Source organism: Triticum aestivum, chromosome 4D, assembly GCF_018294505.1.
Source record: "Triticum aestivum cultivar Chinese Spring chromosome 4D, IWGSC CS RefSeq v2.1, whole genome shotgun sequence".
Taxonomy (NCBI): Eukaryota; Viridiplantae; Streptophyta; class Magnoliopsida; order Poales; family Poaceae; genus Triticum; species Triticum aestivum.
This window is the reverse complement of record NC_057805.1, coordinates 423,834,710-423,855,771: the sequence shown is the minus strand read 5'-3', so window position 1 is coordinate 423,855,771 and position 21,062 is coordinate 423,834,710. Positions and strand designations below refer to the sequence as shown.

The 21,062-nt window shown below is 45.1% G+C and overlaps 1 protein-coding gene across 1 annotated transcript; it reads left to right on the top strand.

Annotated features, from left to right (window-relative positions):
* The first annotated feature begins 1,313 nt into the window (after positions 1-1,313).
* Positions 1,314-2,952, top strand: LOC123100174 (putative cyclin-dependent kinase F-2). Its single transcript, XM_044522141.1, has one exon. It carries the CDS (start codon positions 1,431-1,433, stop codon positions 2,628-2,630), a length of 1,200 nt encoding a protein of 399 aa, XP_044378076.1. The 5' UTR covers positions 1,314-1,430; the 3' UTR covers positions 2,631-2,952.
* The last annotated feature ends 18,110 nt before the right edge of the window (positions 2,953-21,062 follow it).

Here is a 21,062-nt window from a genome sequence, read left to right as displayed (position 1 = left end):
CCGGCGGCGGTTGCCGCGCCGCCCGCCACCCTGCGGCTGCTGCTGGGGGCAGTGGGAGGAGCGGGGGCGCGGGCGGGAGGGGGTAGAACCCCGGGGGCGCAGGAGGCGGCGGCTGCTGCCGCCATGCGGGTGGAGCGGGTGGCGGCGGGGCGCCGCGAGAGGTGCCAGTGACGAGGGCGTGGTGCTGCACGCGCTTTTTCACCCCCTTGATCCGGCGCTGCTCCAACCGCAAGTACGCCACAAACTTGGGGAAGGAGGGCTCCGACATCAAGGTAAGCTTGGCGGCGGCGTTGCCGAAGTCCTCGTTGAGGCCAGCGGTGAGCGTGTTGAGGAGGAGGTCATCATCAACCTTGGCACCGATGTCACGGAGTTCATCCGCCATCGATGGACTGTTCATCCTGATGATAGTCAAAAAATTCCTGCTGCAGAAAAACGCGATGCTGGAGCTTGTTGTCGGTGAAGAGGCCGTTGAGTTTGACCCACACGGCGCGGGCGTCACCACCATCGCTCACGACCGTGTGAAACAGGTCCTTAGAGATGGTGGTGAAGAACCACCGGACGAGCGTAGCGTCGATCGCGGTCCACTCGGAGTCGCCCACCATGGCGCGAGAGTCGACGGTGCCGTCGACATGATCCACGAGATTGTTCTCGCAGAAGAGGAGCGAGAAATAAGTATTTCATGCAAAGTACGTGGAGTCGGTGGCATTGAGGACCATGGGGTGATGTTGATGTCGCGGATGGCGGCGGCGGCGGCCCGGGGCAGCGACGGCTTAGGGTTGCGGAAGCGATTTAGGAAAGGATCTATACGATATCTGATACCATGTAAGTTTTGATTGTGTGCATCGATATCTTCAGATCAGTAGGTACATATATAGGTAAGGGGTGCGACCGGTGTTTTATCTCTCAAAATACAAGTAAATACAGGGGATAGAGATACTACAGGTGCGGCATATAAAATGCGGACCTACATACGTAAATACATGTTCAACACAAACTACTATGCAGAACCAACGGTGCAGGTGTGTCCGATTTGAAATCCAAGATTGCAAGTGAAAAACGGTCGAACACGTGCCGGACACATCGCATGGCCGATTGGGAATCGAAGATTGCAAGGGAAAACGCAACCGCCAAGAAAGAGAGAAAGAAAGAATGCCTTCAGATTCAGACTCCAAACAGCTAGGTGGTGAAAACGCGGGCGGCAAGCGGCCTTGCGCGTGTGGTGTTTGCTGTGCCGGGCGTAACTCGGATTTGAATTTGAATCCGATTCCAATCGGGGCCGCTCCTGCGTATATTTCCACGCCCAATTGCGTCGATCCATCCATCCATCAGCTCATCACCCACCTCCCCTCCTCCCTCGATCCACCGCTTCCATCTTCCTCGCCTCCATCAACCGAAGCGCGTAGTTCGTCCGTCGAGCTCGCGCGACGGCGATGGCCGCGCGCAAGCGACCTGCTGCTGCCGTCCTCGGCGCCGGCCACGCCACCACCACCCAAGGATCGCCGACGCGCTGCAAGAGGAGCCGCGTCAACAACATCCGGAGCAGCGCGGACTACGAGGAGAAAACATGCCTCGGCGAGGGCGGCTTCGGCAGCGTCCTGCTGGCGCGCCACCGCGCCACCGGCAAGATCGTCGCCATCAAGTACCTCAACTGGGAGGACGGGTCCGCGGAGCCCCCCGACGCCACCGAGCTTCTGCGAGAGGCCGGATTCCTCGAGGCCTGCGACGGGAACCCTTACGTCGTCGGCTTCGAGGGCCTGGTGCGCGACCCTGATAACGTCGCCTACGGCCTCGTCATGGAGTACGTCGCCGCGCCGACCCTCCATGAGTTCCTGTGGAACAGGCGCCGCGGCGGCGGCCCGCCGCTGCCGGAGTCCACGGTGCGCGCCATCATGTGGAAGTTCTTCACCGGTGCCAAGAAGATGCACGACCGCCACGTCGTCCACCGCGACATCAAGCCGGCCAACATCCTCATCGGCCAAGAAGGGGAGCTCGTCAAAATCTGCGACTTTGGGCTGGCGATCTCCTTGTCCGAGCTGCCGCCGTACACCCAGGCCGGCACGGCGTTCTACTTGGCACCCGAGATGCTGCTGGGGAAGGAAGACTACGACGCGCTCGTCGACACGTGGTCTCTCGGCTGCGTCATGGCCGAGATGCTCACCGGCAAGACTCTGTTCCTCGGCGATGATGATGATGACGACGATGACGACGACACAAACAATGAGATCATCCAACTCTGGAGCATCTTCCGCTTGCTCGGGACGCCGGACGACAGGACGTGGCCGGAGTTCACATCGTTGCCGCACACCGCCAAGGCCCTACGACTCCTACCGCCGGGGCACAAGGAGAACAAGCTGCGGGACCTGTTCCCTCAAGAGAAGCTGTCCGACGAAGGATTCCAGGTGTTGCAAGGCCTCCTCACCTGCAACCCCGACAAGCGACTGACGGCGGCCGCGGCCCTCAAACACCGATGGTTTGCTGCTCCTCGTCGCGCACCCGCCGCGGCAAAGGTCGACGCTTTGTCGTTTCCGGTAAAGAAGGCACCAAGGATCAAGTTCATCCCGCCGGCCATGCAACAGAAGAATCTACTCAAAATTCCCGTCGCTGTGTGGAACGCAGCACAACAAGTGTAATTGAACTCTCCAAATGTATCTGTGATTGGATGATCCATCTATGTAAATGCTTCGATGACTATCAAGCAGAAGTAGATCCTTTGGCGCCTTGATCGCCGGATCGCCCATTAGTGTTGTGTTGGCCTGTTTCTCTGAATTGTATGTGTCATTCTGCACACATCCAGAGAATCAGAGATGTGTAGTTCTGACGTAGTGTTGACATGTTGTTTACAGTGAGTTATACTTATAGTGCACAATACGTGCGGTTTTTCCAAAATCCTCAACTGATGACAAATATATATGTAGAGTACAAATGCTCTAAGCAACAGAAATCTGGAGTGATGGATGAATCGATGGTTAAAAATATCTTGCTTGCGCAGATTTCATGAGAATTTATAGATTTGATAATGGTACTAGTAGTCTAGTACAGCAATTGGACTTGTTCATGTAGTTCAGTGTATGTGTTTCCACCATCTTTTTCATGTGCAAATTTCTTTACTGGGAAAAAGATAGGAAAAGAAAGTGTGTCTTGTATTTTCTTTTAAGTAAGCTACACATGGTATAATATGGTACCCATCGGATCTTCGACACATCGAGCTGTGGAAGAAGACCTGCAAGGAGAATGAAGCAAATTCAAGAGCTTAGCGGAGATGTTAGTTCCATTCAGTTTAATCATGTCCCTGTTTGGAACTGGTGTTGTTGCCTAACTGATCTCTCCCAGCCAAGCAGGCTTATCCTATCCCCTCACTGTTTGATGTATTATTTAGCTGCTTAAGAAGCTTCGTTTCCCCAAACTAAAAATTCATAGGAAGGTCTCTTCTCTTGGTCGTTGCTGGTCCTAATTGATGATTTAGGTCCAACCTGATGCTGAGTTATCTGTTTCAAGATCTTCTAAACCCTACCTACACCTTTCCAATTCATCGCAATTTGTTCGACATATAAATTATCTTATGGAGACAAAATTTGAACATTCAGATTGATTTGTTGGATGTACAAGATTCGAAGGATGCTCTGGGGCTTCAGTCTAGATGAGACATCCTACAACCCAAAAAACTCAGTGCTCTCTCTCTCTTTTCGATCTCCTGAAGAAACTTTTGTTGTCTTAGTTGCTTTTTGCTTGTAGCATTGATTGTGGTTTTTGCTTCCGCCTTCCTGTGGTTGCACATTGTTTATCCCAAGACATGCTGGTAGCCGTTCAAAATATGTCGCCTTTTTGGTTTCTGATCCTCTCTGTGGTTTACTTTGTTGTCTGTACTCCCCATCCATGTGTTCCTTTTAGTCTGGTTGGCCTGCTGCGCTTGTTCTTTGCAATATATGTTGGAATTGGTGTGCCCTGTACAGAGTCAGGTCAGTGTCTGGTCTGCTCCCGATGCAAAAAATTAGCTTTGTTCCTCTCTTCTCCAATCTCCAATGGCTAATCAACGATTCAGCCTGGTAACCTAGCCTGCTCTTTTTGCGATGAAGTTGAGACATCCATTCATCTCTTTTTTACCTGTCCCGTGGCCCGTGTGGTATGGAGATCCATTGGGGTGGTTCTGGGGACTAACTGGTGCCCTAATGATTACTGGCAATACTATGTTTGGTGTCACAAATTTCTCCCTGATGAACCCCAGCTGTATACGGTTGGTCAGGCTGCTGCCACCTGGGCCATCTGGCTAGCTCGTAACACGGTCACTTTTGAGAAAAATTTGATTAAATCTCCTTTTGAGATTGTTTTCTCGATGTGTTCCTTTCTTCTATATTGGGCAGGTCTTCAACCAGCAGGGGAAGTGGAGAAGCTGCGACATGGCGCGGAGATGGTGAGAACCAGTACAATGAATCTGATGAAACTCTGCGAGACATCTAGGCATCTGGGCGATGATGCGGGGGGGCGTACTTTCCTGGTGATCAAGCAGCAGTCTTTCGATTCCAAGTCCGAGTTGATGAATCGGTACTATCATGTGATGGGTTCGCATCCTGTCGGTAGTTTATCTCTTTTGGGTTCTCTCGGTGGCCAGAACTGATATACTTGCATACCCCGGCTGTTCTGGGTTTGTGCCCCTCTTATTTGGGCATGTAATAGGTTAGTTATTTTGGTGCTGTTAGGTTTTCGCCCCATAGCCTTCGTTCTGATTGCTGGTGAAGGCAGTGGGTTTCCTGACAGTGCATTGAACTCGCTACCTCCCTTTCTCGCCTCCTGAATGTTTCTCAGACTATTTGTATTTCCATTCTTTGTAATGAAAAGGGGGTCAGCCCGGTTTAAAAAAACATAATACAGGGTAATTCATGGTTGTTTAGCTCTTTAGATTTATTTATTTATTCTAAAGGAGGATTATCCCTGGCCTCTACATCTGGGCGATGCATGCAGCCATTTTATTGATAATTCATGAAGACCTTATAAAGTAATACATCAAGCAGTCTGAAGCCACCATCTTAGCAACAATAGTCGCTACTCCTATCCACTTGATGAAGGGGTGCCTATAGTCCGAGCCTAATACCAAACAGACATCGCACAAAAGCCTAACATCTAAAGTTGGAGGCCCTAACCAAGCCACATACTGGGTTTGGGGTACAAACCGGTTCGACGCACTCTCATGTGTCATCGTCGCCGTCTTTCACCAATCCATCTTCAGAGCAGAAACTAACGCATCGACCTTGTCAGGCTTCTCTACCATCGACGCCACCATGACGCCAGACAGCGTCCTCCTCCTGCGTGAGTCCATCTCCGCGCATCGGTCGTCGAGTCTCCACTGCGTCACGCTGTCAAGATCCGCCGCCATCAATGTGTAAGATGAAGCACTGCCACCATCACCGGTCTTGGCAACAAGCCAAGAACGAGGTTTTCACTCGGATCAGCTTGACGAACCTCCATCAAGCATCGTGTGCATGGGTCGCCACTGATCTGAGCCGCCGCGCATCGAATAGGCCGCACCGGCCAGATCAGATCTATCCGGAGGCCAAACCATGCATGGCCTCGACCTGTCCACCAGGCCCTCCATGCCGCTGCCGCTGATCCGGAGTCAGATGGCCCGTCTCCGCATATCCGGTAGCCGTCGCCGAACACAACCAATGTCGCTGCAGAAGCAAGGCCAGCCGCCGCGCCCGCAGCCATCGCCTCCCGAGGCAGAGCGAAATCTTAAGTTTGGGATTTGAACTGTTGGTCATGCTTGCGTGCTTGAGGATTCAAAGGTGTCTTGAGGCGTGATTGGACTGATTGGATATATTCTCCTCCTATTTGATTCCTCCATGTGAGCAGTTTGGTTTCTGTTCTAAGTATGATTTGGACTTTTGGTTCTCCAGCATTTGAGTGTAGCCTTGCCTGGACTACTTTTTGGCTCAATAAAACGAATGGTGCAGAGCTCTAAGAGATTCTTCACGATTCGATGTTGTCAAACTCCTCTCTGTTAACTTTTAACATACCAAATATTGTTCTTTCTTGTCATTAATTCTTAGTTCTATGAGTGTTCACATGTTTTCGATGTTGAACAGCTTTTTCCAAAATGGTTTGGTCTTCTGTTAATTGCAGGTGTACTTGACAATTTTACAAAAGAAAGCTGATGTCATGTTGCGTGAAAATCTGTTTGGAGACCTTCTGATTTCACATTTTCTATTTTGTTAGTTAGAAAACCAATTACCTGAGCTGTTAAATCTGAGTATTCAAACTGATCCGCGGAGGTGAAGCTAAAGGCTTGTTTGGGAGCTTTGTTCTGGATAGAGGAGTCTTCTACAGCCAAAAAAACTAATACTCCCTCCATTCCACAATGTAGTGCCTATAAATATTTATGGAAGTCAAACTTTGCTAACTTTGACTAAATATATAGAGAAAATTGTCTACATCTACAATACCAAATATGTACATTCTGAAAATATAACTCATGATGTATCCAAGGATGTGCATTTGATATTCTAGATGTACCTACTTTTCTCTATAAATATGGTCAAAGTTTGTAATGTTTGACTTTTGCAAAAATCTATAGGCACTATATTATGGAACAGAGGAGTACCTATACTCCATCCTTGTTTCGACTCAATTGTCCTATTCTAATTATGGTCTGAATCTCCTTGAAAAAACATTGAAGTATGTCGATTATATTTGGGTTGTTCATTGATTTGCAGTGTTGGAGGTTTTATTGGAACATTATAGAGTTGGAAAGTCTAGCAAAACGCCAGTTGGTGTGGGGACTTGGTGAAGCTAATAGATCGTCTGCTTCCATGTGTGCGATTGGCGGAAACGTCTTACCTCGTATGACGGGACGTGTTGCGTGTTATATAGCAGGGGCACAATAACCCTAATAGCGCATACATAGTAGGTTGGAGAGAATCAGAGGAACATCTTGAGGAGAAAGAAAGGGAGGAGATAGGGCTAGCTAGTTACAATAGAAGATAACAAGATGTTGCGCCAAAACTACCTCCTGAACTAACTACCAATGAAGATCTATCTTGTCATGTTACACGTGTGCGCATATATGTTTGACACCCTCCCTTAATCACAACATCATCAAGTTAAGATTATGTTTGAAGTCTTCGAAACTTCTTACAGGCAAGGTCTTTGTGAATTCATCTGCAATTTGATCTCTCGAATGCACAAAGCGAATGTCAAGTTGCTTTTGAGAACCTCTTTCTCTGACAAAATGAAAGTCAATTTCTATATGCTTTGTTCTAGCATGAAAGACTGGATTTGCAGAGAGATAAATAGCACCAAGGTTATCACACCATAAGCATAGGGCTTGTGTATTTTTCACACCAAACTCCTTCAACATGGACTGAACCTATATGATCTCAGTTGTAGCATTTGCTAATGCTTTATATTCTACCTTTGTGCTTGACTGGTGCTTGTAATTTGCGTTGGCATTTCCCATAAGAGGAAGGGATGATGCAGCACAACAGAGGTAAGTATTTCCCTCATTTATGAAACCAAGGTTATCAATCCAGTAGGAGAACCAAGCAACACTATGTAAACAACACATGCACACAAACAACAAATACTTGTAACCCAACGCGTAAAGGGGCTGTCAATCCCTCAACGGTATTGAGATAGATTAAATTGTATGAGATTTGATAAATAGATCTAACTAAAACACAAAATAAAATAAATAAAATGAAATTTCAACAAGGTATTTTTGGTTTTAATATATGATAGAAAATAGACCCGAGGGCCATAGTTTTCACTAGACACTACTGGAATCAGGATCTTTGCCGTCAGCCAGCTCTTTGCCGTCAGCTAGCTGACGGTAAAGAAGGTCTTTTCCATCAGCTTACAGAAAGCAGACGGCAAAGAAAGAGCTGACGGCAAAGAAAGAGCTGGCGGCAAAGATCATGTTTGCCGTCAGCCAGCTCTTTGCCGTCTGCTAGCAGACAGCATAGAAGCTTTGTCGTCTGCTAGCAGACGACAAAGAGGGAGGGTGGCCCACTAACGAGAACCACCTAACCACCACTTTCTTTGCCGTCTGCTAGCAGACGACAAAGAAAGTGGCCAACCTAACGGCCGTTTCCCCCGGCCCCACCCCACTAGCTAGGCTCTTTGCCGTCTGCTAGCACACTGCGAAAAGCTTTGACATAACTAAAAAACGGTCAGCGCCCGCACCCCACCCCTCTCTCTCCCCCTTCATCTCACCCGCGCCATCCTCGTGCCTGAGCCGCCCCCGCCCCCGACCCCCACCGCCACCAACCCCCAAGGCCGCCCGTCGCCCCGGCGCCCCGCCCAGGCCTTGCGGCCGCCCCGCCGCCCCGGTGCCCCGGCGCCCCGCCACTCAGGCCGCCCGTCGCCACTCTGCCCCCCCGCTGCCCGGCGCCTCTCCGTCCAGCTGCCCCCGCCGCCCGGTGCCGCTTTGTCCAGCCGCCCGCCGCCTCTCCGTCTAGCCGCCCCCGGCGCCCGGCGCCTCTCCGTCTAGCCCCTCGCCGCCTGGCGCCTCTCAGTCCAGCCGCCCCCGGTGAGGTTCTTCACTTTTTTTTCTTTCTTTTCTTTTTGTTTTTTTATTTAGGTTGTACTGTTAGTAATCTAGGTTAGTTGATTTAGTTTGTATTGTTAGTAACTTAGGTTAGTTGATTTAGGTTGTACTGTTAGTAATTTAGATTAGTTGATTTATTAGGTTAGTAGATTGTAGGTTTCAAAACCTTGGTATTTCAATTCTTGGACAATGAATACTTTGGTTTCTACAAAATGCGGTTTCTCTCAGTATTGACAAAACCACGACTCGTTTGGCGCCGTAGTTTTGATGAGCTGCACCTAGTTCCTTCAGTGTAGCTGAGTTGATGTGCGTGTAAAAACCGGCCGGACAATGCATGCACAAATTGATCTAATCAATGGGCGAGCTTCGTTTCAGATGAGCGCTACTTGCCATAAAGTAACCGGCAGCCAGCGAGTCGACAGAAGCATGCAAGATCGTCCGTAGAAAGTAACGTGCACCATTCTCCCAACCGATGATGACGTCCTTAGAATAGAAAAACTAATCTACATGATGCACCTTGTGGAACCACCTGAACACCTACTAATCAGGAGCAGTCCAACGATTCTGATCTTTTTTTTTTTTTGCGGAAAACTATTCTGATCATTTAACAGTAATAGACAGAAGAGTCGGAGACGCTGTCGATTTCTCTTAAGTTCAGTTTTTAAAAATGAGGCGGGGACCTCTTGTTTAGATACTGCAAAAAAATCATAGTATGAGAGATACCATGGTATCTTAAACTACAGTATCTTTTTCATCCAAACACTGCAAAGTATTCAAGACCAAGGTTTTTTCAGAAAACATGGTATGCCTCAAAAAACTGCAAAAATACTTTGCATCCAAATGCACCCTTAGTTTTTCTATATTTAGGACTAGTTTGGCTGGTGTTGTTTTATCAAAGTTTTGACCCAAGTATTTAGCATGAATAACTGAGTAATTAGTGGCTGTTAACGGCGGCCGGCGGCATGCAGCCGCCATGCACACGTTCGCTCGATCTATAGATGCTAGGATCCGTAGAATATGTATATCCCTTGGTGAGCTTGATTCGCTCATGGTGAAGAGAAGAGACGGAGACTAGCACGTGGTAAACAAATCTAACGGCAATGTCAACTGTGATCGCCCCGATCTTTTCTCTCTGCTCTGTCTAGAAAAAAGAGATTAGGACCTCTTTTCCAGATACTCCAAAAAGACCATCGTTTCGGGGATACCGTGGTTTACGAAAATTTAGTTTTTGTTGAAGCCAAACACATCAAAGTATTCAAAACCATGTTTTTTCTCAGAAACCGCGTATTGCCAGAAAACTTTAAAAAAACTTTGCTGCCAAATGCAGCCTTAGTCATATTTTAGGTTAGTCATATTTTAAGTTATTAGTACATTTTGTGAGATGAAAAAAAGAAGAAAAGAAGAAAAAGTAGAAGTGGAGAGGAAAAAAGGAAAATAAGGAAAATGAAGAAGAAAAAGAAGACAAGAGGAAGAAGGAAAAGAAGGAAGAAGAAGAAAAAGAAGGAGAGGAAAAAGGAAAATAAAGAAGAAGAAGAAGAAGAGGAGGAGGAGGAGGAGGAGGAGGAGGAGGAGAAAAATAGAAGAAGAAGAAGACATGACCGGCACCCCGACACCCTGACCCCGACACGACACCCCCGACACCCCGACACACCGACCCCCTGACCCCGACAACCCAACCCCGACACGACACCCCGACCCCGGCACGACACCCCGACACCGCGACCCCGACACAGCACCCCGACCCCGACACGACACCACCGACACCCCGACCCCCCGACACGGTACCCCCAACCCCGACACAGTACCCCGACCACGACACGACACCCCTGACACCCCGACCCCCGACACCTCCCGAAAAAGGTGCTCTTCGGCCTTCCAGAGGCCGATGGGGTCATATATTTGTGAATTATGAGTTAGGTCATATATTCAATTATTATTGTGTACATATATATATTATTAATTAGTTCATGTTATTAGGTATTCAATTTTTTATTATTTTCATGATGATGATACACACTTAATTTTTTTTATTATGTTTATGTTGTACTAATTTTGTTTACTCTTTGTCATTGCAGGTGTTGACAGATGGTGGGCGCGGGTCGAGAGCGCTCCGAGCCTCCTTCCTCGGCGCGTGCTAGGAGGGGTGCTATTATTCCACCCCAGCACCTCTGGAGAGCGTTGGTAGACAGTATGCAGACACCGGCGGGAGCTTCTTCTTCGGCCGGGAGAGGTCGGGGGAAGACGAAGAGGGGTGCTAGAGGTGGACGTAGCGGCGGGAGAGGTAGGAAGGCTACTGTGCCTTCCTCGCTGCCACCCCCAGCTGATTCTCCCGACCATAAGAGTGCTCCGTCTCAGGTGGACCCGTCTCGGACTCCGGTCCACGAGCCTCGGGTCACCGAGCCTTCGTCCCACAAGACTCGGGTCCCAGAGTCTTCGTCCGGTGAGGGTGAGGTTCCACATCTAGCACTGAGCTGGAAGTTGTACGTGGCTGCCCCGGCCCCGCCAGAGGAGAGGGTCGACGGTGTCTTGTGCGAGACGGTGGCCGACAATGTGATCCAGCGGTTTTGGGTAATTTCTCCTTTACAGAATTAAAAATCAACAGTACCTGGTGATTGTACTAATCAGTGTTGTCTTGTTTGATTGCAGGCCTTCTACAGGTGTCTTGAGGAACACGAGGCGGACGCGGCTATGGTTCTCGAAGCCGAGTGCAAGCGCCTACTTCAGAACTTACGGCACGAGGCTTGGGTGCAGGCTGTTCGAGACTACTACGCCTCGACTAACATTAAGAGGGCCAAGAAGAAGTGCCGCGCCAAGTATCTGAGTAAGGAGAAGTACACGAAGGTAATTACCTATTCTTAAGGCCTTGTACTTAGTTTCCTTGATTTGATTCGTAGGTGTAGCACTGAAATTTCTCTTTGTCTAACTTAGGTGCCCCCGAGATGGTGTGCGGATAGGATGGACTGTTGGGAGGCGTTGGTGGATGAGTGGTGCTCTCCCCAATGGCTAGTCGTCCACAACAAGGCCAGGGATAAGCGTGCCCAAATGCAAGGTGTGCCACACCATCAAGGGAGCTCCAACATGTTTGAGTACGGGGATCACTGGGTATGTGGTTTGCTTCACGATTCATGCAATTTCATTCTTCATGCTAGCTTGAGCCCTTAACTAATATTTTGCTCCTCTCTTTTAGGCGCGACACAACAAGAAGGAGGTGCCACCTCTGTTCGACCTCTATGCCATGGCCCATACTGCCCCGTACAAGAAGGCCAAGGCATTCTCTGAGGATGACCTCGATCATCCAGAGAGCTTCACCAACATCTCCTCCCACAACAAGCTCGTGAGGTACAGAGACGTTGGGAAGACAAGGAAAGGGGAGGACTTCAACCCGAGCCAGAGTCCTTTTGATCCAGAGATCGTGATGCTATCTGGTGGCGGGAGGTACCATGGCTCGGTAGCCATTGGGGATGGACTCATATGTTGTCCTATAACTCTCCCGGAGATCAAGAAGCGCCAGACGAGCTCTGATCCTGAGATAAGGCCCCGTCCACGGCCAATGGAGCTCGCCATCGAGGCTAGGGCCCAGGATCTTCTGGCGGAGGCAAACAGGCAAGCGGCGGAGAGAGAGGGGGACTTGGAGGAGAGGACGGCTAGTCTATTGGAGGTGGAGAGGAACCGGAATGACGCGTCTCACCGGGACCTATACGAGCTCCTCGTGGTAAGTTTCTCCTGCATATTAGCCAAATCATGCACGTAATGTTTGTTTCATTACTAACTAATATGACTGACTCGTGAACACAAAATGTGCAGACCGTGTGCCAGAACAACGATCAGACCCCTCCGCCGATGCCCCAGATTGGTATAGCGCCCACGGTGAGTTTTATTTGAATGGTCATTAGTTACTAGTATTCACATTTCAGTTGCATCATGCTAACGAGACATTGCAAATGATGTTTGGTGCAGTGCTACCTCTTGAGCATGCGTTGGTTTTCCCTTGAAGAGGAAAGGGTGATGCAGCAAAGTAGCGTAAGTATTTCCCTCAGTTTTGAGAATCAAGGTATCAATCCAGTAGGAGACAACACACAAGTCACCTAGTACCTGCACAAACAATCAAGAACCTTGCAACAACGCGTTAAAGGGGTTGTCAATCCCTTCACGGTCACTCGCAAAAGTGAGATTTAATAGAGATAGTAAAGTAAATATTTTTGGTATTTTTGTTGTATAGATTGGAAAGTAAAGATTGCAAAATAGTAAACGAGATGCGATGTAAATAAAAGAGATGCAATATAATAGGAAAGTGACCCGGGGGCCATAGGTTTCACTAGTGGCTTCTCTCAAGATAGCATGTATTACGGTGGGTGAACAAATTACTGCCGAGCAATTGATAGAAAAGCGCATAGTTATGAAGATATCTAAGGCAATGATCATGAATATAGGCATCACGTCCGTGTCAAGTAGACCAAAACGATTCTGCATCTACTACTATTACTCCACACATCGACCGCTATCCAGCATGCATCTAGAGTATTAAGTTCATAAGAACGGAGTAACGCATTAAGCAAGATGACATGATGTAGAGGGATAAACTCAAGCAATATGATATAAACCCCATCTTTTTATCCTCGATGGCAACAATACAATATGTGCCTTGCTGCCCCTACTGTCACTGGGAAAGGACACCGCAAGATTGAACCCAAAGCTAAGCACTTCTCCCATTGCAAGAAAGATCAATCTAGTAGGCCAAACTAAACCGATAATTCAAAGAGACTTGCAAAGATATCAAATCATGCATATAAGAATTCAGAGCCGAACCAAATAATATTCATAGATAATCTTGTTCATAAATCCACAATTCATCGGATCTCGGCAAACACACCGCAAAAGAGTATTACATTGAATATACCTCCAAGAACATCGAGGAGAACTTTGTATTGAGAATCAAAGAGAGAGAACAATCCATCTAGCTAATAACTATGGACCCAAAGGTCTGTGGTAAACTACTCACGCTTCATCGGAGAGGCAATGGTGTTGATATAGAAGCCCTCCGTGATCGATTCCGCCTCCGGCAGATCGCCGGAAAAGGCCCCAAGATGGGATCTCACGGGTACAGAAGGTTGTGGCGGTGGAAAAGTGGTTTTGTGGCTCTCCCTGATGTTTCTAGGGTATAAGAGTATATATAGGCAAAATAAGTACGTCGGTGGAGTTACGAGGGGCCCACGAGGGTGGGGGCGCGCCCTCCTGCCTCGTGGACTCCTCGTGGAGTTCCAGACTTCGACTCCAAGTCTTCTGGATTGCTTTTGGTCCAAGAAAGATCACCGCGAAGGTTTCATTCCGTTTGGACTCCGTTTGGTATTCCTTTCTGCAAAACTCTAAAATAGGCAAAAAAACAGAAACTGGCACTGGGCCTCCGGTTAATAGGTTAGTCCCAAAAATAATATAAAAGAGCATATTAAAGCCCATTAAACATCCAAAACAGATAATATAATAGCATGGAACAATCAAAAATTATAGATACGTTGGAGATGTATCAAGCATCCCAAAGCTTAATCCCTGCTCGTCCTCGAGTAGGTAAATGATAAAAACAGAATTTTTGATGTGGAATGCTACCTAACATAATTATCAATGTAATTTTCTTTATTGTGGCATGAATGTTCAGATCTGAAAGATTCAAGACAAAAGTTTAATATTGACATAAAAATAATAATACCTCAAGCATACTAACAAAGTAATCATGTCTTCTCAAAATAACATGGCCAAAGAAAGTGCATCCCTACAAAATCATATAGTTTGGCTATGCTCCATCTTCGTCACATAAAATATTCAAATCATGCACAACCCCGGTTTCAGCCAAGCAATTGTTTCATACTTTAGTGTTCTCAAACTTTTTCAACTTTCACGCAATACATGAGCGTGAGCCATGGACATAGCACTATAGGTGGAATAGAGTGGTGGTTGTGGAGAAGACAAAAAGGAGGAAGATGGTCTCACATCAACTAGGTGTATTAATAGGCTATGGAGATGCCCATCAATAGATATCAATGTGAGTGAGTAGAGATTGCCATGCAACGGATGCACTAGAGCTATAAATGTATGAAAGCTCAACCAAAGAAACTAAGTGGGTGTGCATCCAACTTGCTTGCTCACGAAGACCTAGGGAATTTTGAGGAAGCCCATCATTGGAATATACAAGCCAAGTTCTATAACAAAAATTCCCACTAGTATATGAAAGTGATAAAATAAGAGACTCTCTATCATGAAGATCATGGTGCTACTTTGAAGCACAAGTGTGGAAAAAGGATAGTAGCATTGTCCCTTCTCTCTTTTTCTCTCTCTTTTTTTTGTTTGGCTTCTTTGGCCTCTTTTTTTCATTGGCTTCTTTGGCCTCTCTTTTTTTCCTCACACGGGACAATGCTCTAATAATGATGATCATCACACTTCTATTTATTTACAACTCAAGAATTACAACTCGATACTTAGAACAAAATATGACTCTATATGAATGCCTCCGGCGGTGTACCGGGATGTGCAATGAATCAAGAGTGACATGTATGAAAAAATTATGAATGGTGGCTTTGCCACAAATACGATGTCAACTACATGATCATGCAAGGCAATATGACAATGATGGAGCGTGTCATAATAAACGGAACGGTGGCAAGTTGCATGGAAATATATCTCGGAATGGCTATGGAAATGCCATAATAGGTAGGTATGGTGGCTGTTCTGAGGAAGGTAAATGGTGGGTTTATGGTACCGGCGAAAGTTGCGCGGTACTAGAGAGGTTGAAGGGTGAGAGTGCGTATAATCCATGGACTCAACATTAGTCATAAAAACTCACATACTTATTGCAAAAATCTATTAGTCATCAACACAAAGTACTACACGCATGCTCCTAGGGGAAGGGTTGGTAGGAGTTAACCATCGCGCGATCTCGACCTCCACACATAAGGAAGACAATCAAAGAAATACCTCATGCTTCAAATTTGTTACACAACGGTTACCATACGTGCATGCTACGGGACTTGCAAACCTCAACACAAGTATTTCTCTAATTCACAATTACTCTACTAGCATGACTCTAATATCACCATCCTCATATCTCAAAACAATCATCAAGCATCAAACTTCTCATAGTATTAACCGCACTTTATATGAAAGTTTTTATTATACCCATCTTGGATGCCCATCACATTAGGACTAGTTTTATAGCCAAAGCAAATTACCATGCTGGTCTAAAAGACTCTCAAAATAATATAAGTGAAGCATGAGAGATCAATAATTTCTATAAAATAAAACCACCACCGTGCTCTAAAAAGATATAAGTGAAGCACATAGAGTATTCTAATAAATTCCGATTCATGCGTGTCTCTCCCAAAAGGTGTGTACAGCAAGGATGATTGTGGTAAAATAAAAATCAAAGACTCAAATCATACAAGACGCTCCAAGCAAAATACATATCATGTGGTGAATAAAAATATATCCTCAAGCAAAGTTACCGATAGACGAAGACGAAAGAGGGGATGCCTTCCGGGGCATCCCCAAGCTTAGGCTTTTGGTTGTCCTTGAATTTTACCTTGGGGTGCCTTGGGAATCCCCAAGCTTAGGCTCTTGCCACTCCTTATTCCAAAATCCATCAAATCTTTACCCAAAAACTTGAAAACTTCACAACACACAACTTCAACAGAAAATCTCATGAGCTCCGTTAGTATAAGAAAATAAACCACCACTGTAAGGTACTTTAATGAACTCATTATTTATTTATATTGGTGTTAAAACTACTGTATTCCAACTTCTCTATGGTTCATACCCCCCTATACTAATCATAGATTCATCAAAATAAGCAAACAACACACGAAAAACAGAATCTGTCAAAAACAGAACAGTCTGTAGCAATCTGTAACTTTAGAATACTTCTGTAACTCCAGAAATTCTGAAATAAATTGGTGGACGTGAGGAATTTTTCTATTAATCATCTGCAAAAAGAATCAACCTAAAAGCACTCTCCAGTAAAAAATGACAGCTAATCTCGTGAGCGCAAAAGTTTCTGTTTTTTACAGCAAGATTGCAAAGACTTCACCCAAGTCTTCCCAAAGGTTCTACTTGGCACAAACACTAATTAAAACATAAAACCACATGTAAACAGAAGCTAGATGAATTATTTATTAATAAACAGGAGAAAAAGCAAAGAACAAAAATAAAATTGGGTTGCCTCCCGACAAGCGCTATCGTTTAACGCCCCTAGCTAGGCATAAAAACAAGAATAGATCTAGGTATTGCCATCTTCTCCCTTTTGGTGATAAAGAGAGAATTTCTTATCTAAAGCGCTTATCTTTCTATTTTGTGAAAGCACGTGGCCGTTAATGGTAGAAGAAAGATTAAGCACACTACGAAAATTTGCATCTAAGCTAGCCTTCATCTCTTTGATAATTTGATTCTAATAAACACACAAAAGAGAGGTGAATTCAACCTTTTCACTCATGGGGTGCCCAAATATAGCTTTCATCTTTTCATAGGTATCGATGGCATCCCCCTCAAGAAAACCTTCTTCAAAAATAGAATCCAAAACTTTCTTGAAAGAAGAAGGTAAGCCAACATAAAAACTTTTTAAGTATATCTCAATTTGATATTGGGGCACATAGCTGGCTCGGATCCTTAATAGCCTATCCCAAGCATCTTTCAAAGATTCATCAAGCAAATAATGAAAAATTCCGGGGTCATCTTCATCAAAATTATTCAAGCTCTCATCGATAACCCTGGTAGGTCTTTCCATAGCATCATTATTTATGAGCTTAGAAAGGACGGAGGGACTATCCAAGGTACGAAAACCCGGGAGAAAACCCTTAGCCCCTTTTGGTTCGGCCATGGCGATAGAAAGGCAAACTTAAACAAACAAGAGGACAACGAGAGAAGGCACAGGTTTGCGAAACTCGTTTTAGAATTGGGGAGAGGAAAACGAGAGGCGAATGGCAAATAATGTAATGCGAGGGAGAAGAGTTTATGATGGTACTTGGTATGTCTTGGCTTGGCGTAGATCTCCCCAGCAACGGCGCCAGAAATCCTTCTTGCTACCTGTTGAGTGTGCGTTGGTTTTCCCTTGAAGAGGAAAGGGTGATGCAGCAAAGTAGCTTAAGTATTTCCCTCAGTTTTGAGAACCAAGGTATCAATCCAGTACGAGACAACGCACAAGTCACCTAGTACCTGCACAAACAATCAAGAACCTTGCAACCAACGCGATAAAGGGCTTGTCAACCCCTTCACAGTCACTCGCAAAAGTGAGATCCAATAGAGATAGTAAAGTAAATATTTTTGGTATTTTTGTTGTATAGATTGGAAAGTAAAGATTGCAAAATAGTAAACGAGATGCGATGTAAATAAAAGAGATGCAATATAATAGGAAAGAGACCCGGGGGCCATAGGTTTCACTAGTGGCTTCTCTCAAGATAGCATGTATTACGGTGGGTGAACAAATTACTGCCGAGCAATTGATAGAAAAGCGCATAGTTATGAAGATATCTAAGGCAATGATCATGAATATAGGCATCACGTCCGTGTCAAGTAAACCGAAACGATTCTGCATCTACTACTATTACTCCACACATCGACCGCTATCCAGCATGCATCTAGAGTATTAAGTTCATAAGAACGGAGTAACGCATTAAGCAAGATGACATGATGTAGAGGGATAAACTCAAGCAATATGATATAAACCCCATCTTTTTATCCTTGATGGCAACAATACAATACGTGCCTTGTTGCCCCTACTGTCACTGGGAAAGGACACCGCAAGATTGAACCCAAAGCTAAGCACTTCTCCCATTGCAAGAAAGATCAATCTAGTAGGCCAAACTAAACCGATAATTCGAAGAGACTTGCAAAGATATCAAATCATGCATATAAGAATTCAGAGACGAACCAAATAATATTCATAGATAATCTTGTTCATAAATCCACAATTCATCGGATCTCGGCAAACACACCGCAAAAGAGTATTACATCAAATAGATCTCCAAGAACATCGAGGAGAACTTTGTATTGAGAATCAAAGAGAGAGAAGAAGCCATCTAGCTAATAAGTATGGACCCGAAGGTCTTTGGTAAACAACTCACGCTTCATCGGAGAGGCAATGGTGTTGATGTAGAAGCCCTCCGTGAATGATTCCCCCTCCGGCAGATCGCTGGAAAAGGCCCCAAGATGGGATCTCATGGGTACAGAAGGTTGCGGCAGTGGAAAAGTGGTTTCGTGGCTCTCCCTGATGTTTCTAGGGTATAAGAGTATATATAGGCGAAAGAAGTATGTCGGTGGAGCTACGAGGGGCCCATGAGGGTGCGGGCGCGCCTACCCCCTGGGTGCGCCCTCCTGCCTCGTGGCCTCCTCGTGGAGCTCCAGACTTCGACTCCAAGTCTTCTGGATTGCTTTCGGTCGAAGAAAGATCATCGCGAAGGTTTCATTCTGTTTGGACTCCGTTTGGTATTCCTTTTCTGCAAAACTCTAAAATAGGCAAAAAAAATAGAAACTGGCACTAGGCCTCTGGTTAATAGGTTAGTCCCAAAAATAATGTAAAAGAGCATATTAAAGCCCATTAAACATCCAAAACAGATAATATAATAGCATGGAACAATCAATAATTATAGATACGTTGGAGACGTATCATGCAGCATGCCTCCCGACAAGCATCGACCGATCCTTCTCCGTCTGGAACTGGCGCAACCCCGGCCGGTCCTTCTCCGTCTGGCACTAGCGCAAACCAGACCGGTCCTTCACCTCCGTGATGATGGTAAGTTTTCCCAAGTGTTTTGCTTAACAAATGCATACTTAGCTTAAGAAATGACCTACTTAGCTCCAAAATGACGTATACTTACCTTATTTTCCTCGAAAATCACATAATAACCTTACTTAGCTCCAAAATGACATATTTTACCTAGGATAGCTATAAAATGACCTATACTTAGCAATTGTTTTCCTCCAAAATGACTTGATATGCTTAGTTAGCTAGAAAATGGCATAACTACCTAGGATAGCTCAATAATGATCTATACTTAGCTTAGCTAGTTCATTTATGACATAATTAGCTCACTTATGTAAAAATGGCATAATAACCTTGGTTGAGCTCCAAAATGACCTATACTTAGCTTATTTTCCTCAAAAATGGTACAATAACCTTACTTAGCTCCAAACGGACATACTTTACCTAGGATAGCTATAAAATGACCTATACTTAGCATTTTTTCCTCCTAAATGACTTAATATGCTTAGTTAGCTAAAATGGCATAACTACCTAGGATAGCTCAATAATGATCTATACTTAGCTTACCTAGTTCATTTATGACATAATTAGCTTACTTAGGTAAAAATGGCATAATAACCTTGGTTTAGCTCCAAACTGTCATATAATTAGTTTATTTTCCTCCAAAATGACAAAATAACCTCACCTACCTCCAAAATGACCGATTTTAACTAGGATAGCTCTAAAATGACCTACACTTGCCATTTTGTCCTCAAAAATGAATAAATATGCTTAGTTAGCTAAAAAAATGGCATAACTACCTAGGTTAGCTCAAAAATGACCTGTACTTAGCTTCTTTAGTTCATTTATGACATACTTAGCATACTTAGGTAAAAATGGCATGATAACCTTGGTTTAGCTCCAAAATGACATAGACTTAGCTTATTTTCCTTCAAAATAACAAAATAACCTTACCTACCTCCAAAATGACCGATTTTAACTAGGATAGCTCTAAAATGACCTACACTTGCCATTTTGTCCTCCAAAATGAATAAATATGCTTAGTTAGCTCAAAATGGCATAACTACCTAGGTTAGCTGAAAAATGACCTATACTTAGCTTCTTCCGTTCATTTATGACATACTTAGCATACTTAGGTCAAAAATGGCATGATAATTTTGGTTACCTCCAAAATGACATAGACTTAGCTTATTTTCCTCGAAAATGACATAATAACCTTACTAAGCTCCAAAATGACCTATTTACCTAACTTAGCTCTAAAATGACCTACACTTAGCATTTTTACCTAGCTTAGCTAAAAAATGGCATTTTTACCTACCTTCGTTAGAAGAAGAAGATAAAGAAGAGGAGAGGAGAAAAACAAGTGAAGAAAAATTCTTCTTCTTTTTCTTCTTCTTCTTCTTCTTCTTCTTTTTCTTCTTCTCCTTCTAGCTAGTCTTCTTCTTCTTCTAACTTTCTTCTTTCCCAATTTGCAGATTTGCTTTAGATGAGGAAGATTGCGTTGATGGAGTCTACTCTTCTCCTTGTGCTTCCTTTTTGTTTCGATTTTTTACGACAAACAATGTGAAACTTGCGACCTATATATGTATGTATGGATGAAACCATTGTATGCTTGTTGTTGGATATGTTGGCTATATGTTGCATATGTTCCTCTCTTCACGATTCATGTGTTGGTATGCTTGCAGAAAAAAAATAGGGGCTATACAGGCACTTTGCCATCTGCTGGCAGACGGCAAAGAGCTTTGCCATCAGCCAGCAGACGGCAAAGCTGCCACGTGGCAGCTACCT